The sequence below is a fragment of the Pholis gunnellus genome, assembly GCF_910591455.1.
Source record: "Pholis gunnellus genome assembly, chromosome: 15".
Taxonomy (NCBI): Eukaryota; Metazoa; Chordata; class Actinopteri; order Perciformes; family Pholidae; genus Pholis; species Pholis gunnellus.
Genome location: NC_136542.1, coordinates 13,774,302 through 13,785,150, shown reverse-complemented (window position 1 = coordinate 13,785,150; position 10,849 = coordinate 13,774,302). Strand labels below are relative to the sequence as shown.

The 10,849-nt window shown below is 45.4% G+C and overlaps 1 protein-coding gene across 1 annotated transcript in view; it reads right to left on the bottom strand.

Annotated features, from left to right (window-relative positions):
• Nucleotides 1-712: 712 nt before the first annotated feature.
• The window catches only part of LOC306706978 (cysteine-rich motor neuron 1 protein), a gene marked incomplete at its 5' end in the record, with an annotated part of 32,753 nt that continues 22,616 nt past the window's right edge, over nt 713-10,849 (bottom strand). Inside the window, 7 exons of the mRNA XM_079174242.1 lie at nt 713-3,066; nt 3,341-3,519; nt 3,781-3,903; nt 4,671-4,892; nt 6,014-6,229; nt 7,467-7,685; nt 9,027-9,148. Coding sequence (XP_079030368.1) covers nt 2,872-3,066; nt 3,341-3,519; nt 3,781-3,903; nt 4,671-4,892; nt 6,014-6,229; nt 7,467-7,685; nt 9,027-9,148 — 1,276 coding nt within the window. The 3' untranslated portion in view covers nt 713-2,871. The remainder of the gene's footprint in view (nt 3,067-3,340; nt 3,520-3,780; nt 3,904-4,670; nt 4,893-6,013; nt 6,230-7,466; nt 7,686-9,026; nt 9,149-10,849) is intronic.

Genomic DNA, 10,849 nt, shown 5'->3' with positions numbered 1-10,849 from the left:
ATAACGCCGCCATTTACAGCCTAACGATTAACGATCTGCTTCTTGAGTATTCTCTCGTAAGCTAATGCTTGTCCTTATTCTAACTCGTACTTATAAACGGTGGTATTGTTCAGTGGAGACAGAAGTTGTGAAAATATCTCAAATCCAATATCACTACCGTTGTGTAGTGTGAAGGCTACGTGTTGCGGTATTTGTCGTATTCAAGGCCTGGGAAACTGACCTAAATGTTTACTTAATTGATCCTTCCGGAGGAGCTTCCTCACCTTCACGTTTATGAGCAAGCTTTGACGGACAAGTCAAAACAACAGCACAGTCTGCACTGAGGATTATCCAGGTTTCCAGCTCTGGCCTGCATGTCTTTCTCTGTGTTTTATTAGCCCGTTGGATAGATGAGGTGTCCTCGCTCTTCGCGTGCTCTCAGCTCTTAAAGGGCCTCCCTGAGAAACACCACTAAACACATCTGCAAGTGCTACTGACATAGGAGAACAAGGGAAACCGATTAGATTTAAAATAACTAAGAGAACGTAGATAAAGTTCCATTTGGGGCACAACTTCAGACCAGATGTGCATGAACCCGCAATTGTACGAGTGAAGTCAAAAACCACTAACGGATACCATCTTGAATGACATCACTGCACTTGGGGGGAATTTCTCCGAGAAGCCAGTTTTAAGTATCATCGGTGCGAGCCACTTTGGTTCAAACATTTTATTTTTCAAAATAAGTGTAAATGTTACAGTTCATCATCTAGGAAACATATTTACAGGTTTTGCAACAATACAATAAATAAGGTTGTATAGGATATAGCAGATAGAAATGGTAAATAGTCTACAATGTACAGCAGCTTTGGCTACCAAAAGTTCATTTTTCAAAAAAGAAAAACTCAAACTATAGTTTAGTATTAATAAATAAAGCTATGTGAAAAAATAAATAAGGTACTCTTCTGTCCTACTAATTTAAACTACTTTTTTTTTTTTTTTTTCCTTTTTTTTTTTAACAGATAGAAGAAAAAAAGAATTGCGTAAGCTTTTACAGTCGCCTCTTCATTTTAAAGCACATGGTCATGATTCAAACGGACACAAATCTACTGAGTTACTAAAACACTTCAATATAAATTGGTCTCCAACCAATTTTGGCATGGGAAATGTCTTTGTATTGAGAAAATTGGCAATGGATTGAGAACTCTGATCCAAAACCCTTTTCCTATGAAACCCCAGTTTGTTTCGTAACGCTTCTCAGATTCTCTCCTTCCCTGTACTGATCAGATCGGTGCGGAGCCTTTTAGCTGCAACAGCGTGTTCACTTGAGTGGTTTAACATCTCCGTGGGCTTAATATGCCTATCAAATCCCTGATTAGGGACTTTATCCCCACAAGAATCCTGCAGGGAGCTCTCTAAAAAACACAAAAAAACAAAACACACTGGCTCCAAAGAAAAGTGCTACGTCTCTTTAAAATGCTCTGTAATGTGTACCAGTATGTACAGTTACTAGCGAGCTCCCCATGCACTCTTCCACGTCACATAATTCATTTGTATGTGAAGGGTTGATGAGAACTATCAGTGACGCTGTACAACAATATCTGTTCATCTTAATATTGGGTGAATATATTACTGCTTTTAGACTCCTAGATAGGGGCGAACACAGATATTGAATAACGAGATATGCATTAAGGCTATAGAATTAAGGCTTTAAAATGGATCAATATTAACTATCGCTAACATTCAGTGTGAACAGTAGCGCCACACACACATAAACACACACACACAGCTGTGCATGAAGTTATGACGGGAGGCATGGTATCACATTCCTCATGGGCCCAGATGAAGCGTCTGGCACCACTGCAGTAAATGAAATGACAGTCTTCCTGGATGAAGGTCACTCCACTTAAAACTTTTTGTAATGATGGAGTACGACTGAGTCCTTCTGGAAGAGCCAAGGTCGGATGAGGCTGAGGGGAAAGATGAAGCCTATTGGCTACTGTATTGCGGACGAGGGATTTAGTAAATGGAATGACTCGGCTCATTTGACGGTAGAAACGGGGCTATGATTTGGGAAGCGTGTCCTTCCTGAACATTGATCGCGGGAATGTTTAGACTTGGTCATTTCACAATGTTTCAATCTGGCCCCGCGGAGACACCCATAATAAAAACGAGAGGTGGCCAAGAACAACACTACAACTAGTACAAATACCTTGGAAATATACAAAAACTAAGACGGAAACCACACGTTCTAAAGAGGGGGTCGGATCTGGGGGTCTATATAAAGCCTGTTGACTTGATTTGGCTGCTGAACCCAATTTGATCCAACTGGATTATCCGTTCCTTTGGCCTCCCTGCTAATGAAAATGATTACATCCACGAAGCACAGCTGAACTCAAGGGGGAGGGCAGCATCCTCTCCACTCCCTTTTAACTACGGCCCAAACCCCTGTCCTAAAGCTTTTTATGCTCCTCTTATTGCCTCAAAGTTCCAGTTTCAAAGGAGGCTATGACAAGCAATAACATAATGTTCACAGTCAAATTCTGATTCATACAGAGGAGCCTCTTTGGCTGCCTCCCTCTCTGTTTTAAAGCAGAGCCCGGAGTGGCTGTGTCCTTTATATGTCCACCCGTCCGTACAACCTCCCGTCGCCTCGCTCCAACAAAAAGAAAGAATATGGACATGTATTAAAAGAAACAGAAGTCACATGCTTTGTCTCTTGCAGAGCATCCTCAGGTTCACACAGACAGAAGGGTGGGAACAAGGCAGCGACGTCCACGGTGTGTGTGTGTGTGTGCACTGTTGCACTAGTCACCATGGATACAGCAGTAAGAGAGAGAGTGGGAGGTGCCGGACAGCTCCGATCGGCAGAGTTTGAGCTGCGTTTCTTTTTCTTTAGCGCGGCGTCCAGTTGTTGCCCATGCTCAGCTTGGCCCTGGGGATGGTCATCTTGTCCGCACAGGAGGAGCTCATCCCTGGAGAGAAGTGGATGATGCCGCAGTCGTTCTTCACATTCTGAAATTTGTTCTCCTTGGAGGGCTCCATGTAGACCACTGAGTTCTTGTTGACGTGCTTCTTTAGGATCACCGTCTAAGCAGGAACAGGAGAAAGAGCACAATACCTGTGTTGTTAGACTGACGGCATAATTCAAGTCTCCATAGCTGGTTGGTGACGAAAGCTTACTAATTTATGTCGGCTCGCACGAGATGGCTTCTGATCATTTTCTGACACCACAACCTCATGTCTCCCTGTGGTCCATCCACAGGTTTACACTGTCCACGTTATTTATATGAGGGAGGCTGTCTAATTTATCTTAGTTTCAAAGCCTTCAAAACCAACAAAACGTTATGGATTAACTTCTCACCTTCTTTGGTGCACTGTAGCAGGACATCTGCACCCACTTCTTTTTCTTGTTGATGAGTAACGCCACGGCGATGAAGATGATGATGGCCAGGAGGAGACCTGCCAGGATCCAGGCGGCTGATTGGTAGATGACGGCCATCTCTGTTTGGCTGGGGTAATTCTCACCCAAACCTGGCTCATCTGTGGAACACAGACAATACTGATATCAGATATCAGTCTTTTTCATTATGGTGCCCACCCCATTTAGCAGATCTAAGTGGAAAACAGTTTATTCCTTGTGTTTGTTTTAAGAGAATCCCCGTTTAGCCAGTGTCCATTAATCATTGTTTTAGTTCAAGTTTCAACATTTGCAGGGATCGGCAGGGAGAGTTCACACAATGACGCCAATGACTGGGATGGGGTTCCTACTAGTGTGTGTGGAGGGATTCAATGAGCAGGTACCTGCATCAGCAGTGATGGGCGGTACAGTGACGGTGGTGATCCACACCGGACTCTTCACTGTAATGGCAGCTGTTGTCTTGGGGGCGCTGGTAGACACCGGCACCGTTACTGGCGTTGTAATTTCTGTTCAGACCGGGGTAAGATCTGTTAGCAATATCGCTGGTGTGACGCAAAACATTCCAGACATCAACCTGTCCAACCGTGAGTTAGTATGAACCCCCGTGTCTCTGTTTGATAAGCTGTGTTCACAGGCACCGTCCCCTTAACTTCAACTGTACAGCTTTGATAAAGGCATTACGTCCAAAGCTCTGTTGTCCACAGGGCAAATAACAAAAACAAAGGCCAGAAAAACGGCAACATATCGAGGTGAACAATGGGAGCCTATGCTGAGGGTTTTCCTCTATAGGAAAAGCTGACATGGAGCTTTGCCTTCCTGTGCCGCCGCAGAGAGAGCGTGGCGGGCCGCCTCACCCGGGGACAGGAAACACGTGTGAATGTGCGGATGCTCGAGGAATGTTTTCGCTCCGAGCGGACCGTGTGTGTATGTCACATGGAATGTTGTTGCGAATGACGGGTGTTTGCCCGTGTAGCGCCGGAGTGGCTGTGTCTAACGAGCAAACGCGTACACACTCAGTCTGGAAGCTGGCATTCCCTCAGTGACGCCCTCTTTTTGACATGTTGCGTTATGAACTATAACTTTCCCCAACAACAGGCTGTGCCTTGTTCCAGTGGTGGTGCCACTTTGACTGTTCTTGTTCTCAGTTTGTGGAAGTGTCACATAAACATACATATAAACTCAATGTAATACAAAAATACACAAAGTGGCATCTTTGACACAAATACTTATTAAAGGCCTCATTCTCTTTAAGGAGACGCACCTACATACTCACCGAGACAGTGTGGGCAGCACTGGCCCTTGCGTAAGACGGGCACCCTGCAGTTGGCAGCTGGACAGCGCTGAGAGAAACACTGAATGGTGCCGTTGTTGCAGGTGCAGCTGGTGCAGGCGTTGGCCTTCCAGGAGTCCCCAGACAGCAGCACGTCTCCATCGCTGCTTATGCAGTACTCCTGCTGGCTGTTGTTCACTGGCAGGAAGGGGTTCAGCTTCTCCTCTGTGGTTGCAAAACACAAACGGGTTAATAATGAGAACAACACAAAGGTTAAGGTAAGACACAGGGGCTGTGTGCTACGTCGTGCCGCAGCCTATTTCCTGCACTTAATAGGAGTTGTCAATGTAAGGTTATAGCCTTTTCAAAGAAAACCCCTAATTTTGCCTGAGTTATAGATATCTACTTCTTTAGTGGCCTGCTTCAGCATGACTCCTGCATTTATCCCGGCTGTATAACATCTCAATCCACTAAAGTTATTGGGGGTTACATTCGAGATAAGATGCTTTACTGTATGTTAAACACAAACACAAGTCCCTCCATATGGCAGAAGTCCCTTTAGTCGAAGGCCTTATCTCTCCCTCGCGGGCCTGAGATCTATGGCCTTCTCATGACCAAAGACTTTAGATAGCGTGCACACACTGCACTACCCTACTGTATACATACATCACAGCGCCTGTCAGTGAGATGTGTATTATTCCCACATTCCTGGTGACCGGGCCCATGCATATATCAAAGGCTGGCCTCTGACAATCTGCTTTTGTGAAGGGAGATGCAGGGAGATAAGGCGGGTTCGGCATTCTCAAGGAGCAGCTCTCAAGACGCAGTCATGCGTTGCTGATTTGTGGGCCTCACGCTCGGGAGTACTTGGGATATGTTGACTCTTAAGTGTATGAGAAGAGGCTTGAGTGTTTGGGTACAGTCGTAAATAAAATATGTGTGTGGTTTTTGCGTTCGCCGAGACATTTGTGTCAAAGTGTATTCCCATAACCGGAGGACTAGCAGAGATTCGGTGATATCAGTTACATTCTCGTCCTTCCAGCTATAAGAGAGTTGGGTGAACCTCCGCCGTGGACCACTGGGTGAAAGTAGTCCACGTGTGCTGCAGCCTGCCTGGAGGAGCACTATGTAAATCCAACCGGTCTTGGCTGGTTTCTTTATGAGACTGTGTGCCTGACATTAAACTGCTCGACAGAGTGCAACATGCAAGACCTTCCAAAACCACATGCTGATAGCACATCCAAAACAGATTTATACTTCCCAACCCACTCCCCCAACTTGTAACGCCCGCTGAGTTTTTATCTGAAATTGCCGCTGCTTTTCTGTAGCCGTTTTTGTTCCGTTACCTGGGCATACGTGGCAACAGGTGTCCTTGTTCCTGACCGGAGTCTGGCAGAGAGCCGGGGGACACACTTCGGTGTCGCACAGGACACGTCCCTTCCTGCAGGTGCACCGTGTGCACTCGTCCAGGTTCCAGGTTTCTCCCTCCACATAGAATTCCCCCCCAGGTGCTCGGCACACCACCATGTCCATCCCCTCCAGCTGACCGCTGCCTGACTCATCTACAGTAGAAAGAGGAGGGAGGAAAAGAAAGGAAACAGTCATGTGTGTGCCATTTCAAATTCACATTCTAGTCCGGACCAAACAAAAATTCATTCATAGCAATAACTCCTACACGATGAAGAGAAGAGAGAGTGCAATCTCGAGAGAGTAAACAGAGTCATAGGTTATTAGGCTAAAGATGCATGGGAGACCACTAGACATTAAAAAGAAGCCTCGGGCAGTTTTTGGGTGGTGTCCAAGTTGTGTTTTGACACTGGTTTAGTTAAAAACATCTTTCAGTCCAGCAGAGTAGCAGACATCTGCAAAGAGTTAGCCTGTTTGTCCCCTGACTGCAAAGTGTGTGTAGCTCCTGAAAGTTGTAGACATTCTTTCACTCCTAAATATTTGAACAGCCAACTGAGTCACTCCTCCATAAATATCCCGCATGAGTCGGAGGGTTGTGGATAAAAAAAAAAAAAAAAAAAAGTGTGGGTGTGGATCAGTGTGCCTTCCATTTTTAGAGAAACAGACAGAGACTGTGTGTCAGAGAGTTTAAGTAGCCTGCAAGTCTAAGGCCTAAAAGCTAGCTAATGATCCAAAGCTCTCTGTTGAGTGAGCTGATAGACGACTGTATACTTTGTATTGCCAGATATGCGTGTGTGTGTGCGAGCGTGTCCAGGTGCAAACAGACGTGTATTAATTACAACTAATTAGTTGATAATTGAGTGTCAAATTGAAGGGCACTCTGAGAGCGCAGACCTCCCTCAAGGCCAAGCACTATCCCGCTATGTTAACGAAAGGGAAAGGTAATCTGTGTATCCTGTGATTCAGAATCAAAATGTGTGGGTTCATCCTTGGGAATCTGGCAAAATTGCGACAGTAAACTTTAGACAAACAGAAAAACAAACCAAACCGATAACATAACCTCCTTGGTGGAGATAAAAAATGGTTAAAATATTGTATGTCGACACATGGAGCGGTGACCTTGATGTCAAGGGCTTCATGAGAATGAAAAGAAATGCACATGAAACAGTCAATCTGAAGCTACACCAGTGGTAGAACATTTGTCCATCGTTTTTATCGAGGGTTTGTTTGAAGCCGTCTCACTGTGTTATGTTTTATTCTTCTGAGTGATGACATTTCCAGATCACGAGAATGAACATTGTCTTTAAAAACTGGATGTAATTTGAAAAACGGGCAATAACCTTTTTATAACTGGATCTAAAATAAAGTCTCATTTGAGTTGCAGAGACTTACCCTCACAGGTGGGACAACACTGGTCAGGCCTCACAACTGGATGAGAACAGCTGGGCACGGGGCAGGATATGAGCACACACATCTCCCGTCCGGAGTGGCAGTAGCAGTCACGACAACCGTCGTGCCAGCCGTCACCTTCCTCGTATCGGTGCCCATTGGAGGTGAGGCAGTAGCGGGGAATCGGGGCAGGGGCAGTGGTGCTTGGGACGTGGCCACTTTCTGAAGACAGAAACAAGAAAGGTTCAGACATTACTGGGGTGGCTGAGGACTTGTGAAACGTCAAAAAACAACATAGCCTGCTACGGCAAGGTATCCTATAAATGCACTGTGGAATTTCATTAAGTACATTTATGATTTACAGTCAAATACAGTATTATTGTATTATGTCCAATTTCATTAGAGGCTAAATGGAGAGCTAAGTGGTTCTATATAACAGAACAAACCCGAGTCAGGAATATTTGATCTTCCTTTATTGCCTATTTATGTCCCAATTTCAACTGACAAACACAATCTAATAGGTTGTAGCTGAGGGACACATTGAGCTAATGAAGGGGCCCAGCAACTGGCAACAACATGTGTTGAACTCAGCATGGCTCTCAAAGTTTGTAGGAATCCACTGGGTCTTGGAACAAACACAGTGAACTAAATAGTGTTGCAGAGGCCAGGCAGATGTTTCTCGTCTCTTCTATTTAAATCTTTATAAAACACACACGAAAAAGTTTCTTTTCCCCTATATATTTTAACAGTCCACGGAGAGAGACTGGTACAAGAGTTTCAAAATCGGGTAAACAGCAGTTTATAGGTGTTAGTCTGTGTGGCGTCCCTCTATTTGTGGAGACGAGGTGCCAGCTGCACTGTTCAACTCACCATAGGAAAACCTCAGGTATATTTGAAGCTGAAATATTTATAATACAGCTAAACTGGCAAAATGAACACATCTCTTAAAATGTGGCGCAGCATAAATATGGCATCTGCAAACTTGCTTTAAACTGGGAAAGGGATCTAATTAGAGTTGCACACACAGCCTTCTGGCTGAAGCTAAACACCAACAAGAACCAAAACAAGCACACATAAAAGTCTCCTCAGAAGAGCACCAGAAGGTCACAGGAAATCAAAGCTGCAGCTTAGAGGCAGGAATTCAACGTGCGAACAGAGCTCTCCTATCTCAGTCCATCGTAACGCCCCGTACACTGCTACAGTTAAGAACATGTGTTGAAACTGTAGTTATGTATCAGAATACAGATAACTCTTAAGATGTAGCTAGGATCAATTGAAAGTAGGGGTGATGTATATCATATCGGTTAGGGAAGTCTCCCTTTTTTATATTGAGATTTGTTATGTATGAGCGAAAACTTTGGCCTGAGACTGGTGACCAACGCAAGGTCAATATTTCCAAACCGGCACGGTTCGTCCTCTGAGGATCATGAATATCCACAGTAAGCTAAATTGTGAGGAATAATCAATCCCAATATCTCGTGAAAGCATCAGCAATCATCCCCAAACCATTGTCACATTATTGCTATTGAGGTTTTATTCGGTTAGAACTATTCAATCGGTTACCTTTACACATGCAGATGGAGCAGCCCTTCCTGTTCTGCCTATAGCCGTCGTTGCAGTGCTTGTCACAGGTGAAGGGAGGACACTTGATACAGCGACACATCTCACAGCCATGCTTGTTCCTCCTGTAGGGCAAACAAATGATGAAGCACACACGTAAAAAAAAACCAACGAAATTACTTGAAGCACATGACATGAAGTAAAAGAAAAAGACACTCCTGTGCAGCTCGAATAGTTTAAAACTGGCTTCCCAGTGAGGATATCTCCGAGATGAACAGAGGCCCGGGGAGCATCGTGGTGTTGTGATTGAGGGAAACCCAGATGCTCAAGTCTGGTATAATCAACATCTGGACCTGCTTTCCCTTCTCTATATTAGCCGCCTTTGAAGAAGGCCTAATAAAAGGCCAACACGTGACATCCCTGTGGTTTGCACATCATACCAACCCAACGACTTTGGAAGGAGCAATCTAAAGCCAATTCAGATGCTTTCAATTCACTCTGTTGCCATCCTTATTGCTCCAAGAGCCTTTGGCGGACATGCAAGAGCCCCTAAGAGCAGCGGTCAGACAAGAGCTAGTGGGGGCGTGTTGATGGGGGGAGTACAGAAAGGGACAGTATGAGAGGGAGAGATGGGGCCTTCTGGTGGTCAGGCATGAGCTGTTTTGGAAATTAAGTGAGAATTTAACCAAACTGAGCAGAAAGGAAACTTGAGTCAAGTTGTCAGAGCAAAGCAACAAGGGATATCCTCACATAGGAGCATTGGGAAGTGCAGACGCTTCAGAGGGAATCATGCCAGTTGGATACAATTATAAGCTTTATAAAACATGTGATGAGCTGCGGGTTGGTACTAGTGGAAAAACCCAGATGAAAGAATGACCTGTATGTAGACGTCTCTCGTCCCGGGCACCTTCTCCATCCCTCCCTGTCTCAGCCTCCCTCCCTCGCGGTAAGTGATGATAGCCATTATTATGAAGCCGTGGCCTCACTAGGCCTGGGTAATGACTCTATTAATCTTTATCTGCCAGGACAGCATCAATAAAAGAAGCCCTCGAAACCCACGGATGGTGCTGTGTCCCACAAAGAGGACAGCGCATCTCAGGCTCAGCACACAGTGGACCCTATCTATGCTGAAACAGCAATAACGGCTATTGAAACAACATTGTGAGGGCTCGGCCAGTGCCTCACTGTACAAATACAGAGAGAGAGAGCGCTGCGACCTTAGAGCAAGGCTTTGTTTAAAGACGGTGGTGTGGAATGCCAAGCAGCGGAGGGGCTCGGGGAGGCGCTGGGGGCCCCGGGGCCCTGGCACTGCTGGCTCGGCACAATTTTCCAGTGTGCAGCAACTGGGATGACCAGAAGAATGCCATTCACGACCCGCGAGGTCACAGGGATGATTTTTTTGAGCCATGATGGACGGAAAACACAACTTCAGCCGTAGAAACTGCACTGAGAATGTTCTTCACCTGGACCGTTAACACCAGAGCGCAGTGCTCAGTACATGGTTACACATAGTGTACACTCATGCTGTTCTGGAAACCTGCAACTTCAGTGTTGGATATGTACATTACAGTACACACAGGATGTCATCAATACAACCAATATAAAGACAGAGAGCCTTTGTGCCTTTTGTTTCCTTGTGGTGGTGGCTGCATGCAGAGGTCCTGTGTGAGAAGACAGATCTGCATTGTAAGGCTGGCAAGCTCTTAGAGGATTTCAGACTTCTGAGGCTAGATCGAAACAGCTGCTTATGAAGGATAAAGCCACTACTTCCTGCTCTTCTTTTCCCCACAGGGCCTCCCTCATCCTCTCTTCTATCCCCTCCTCTG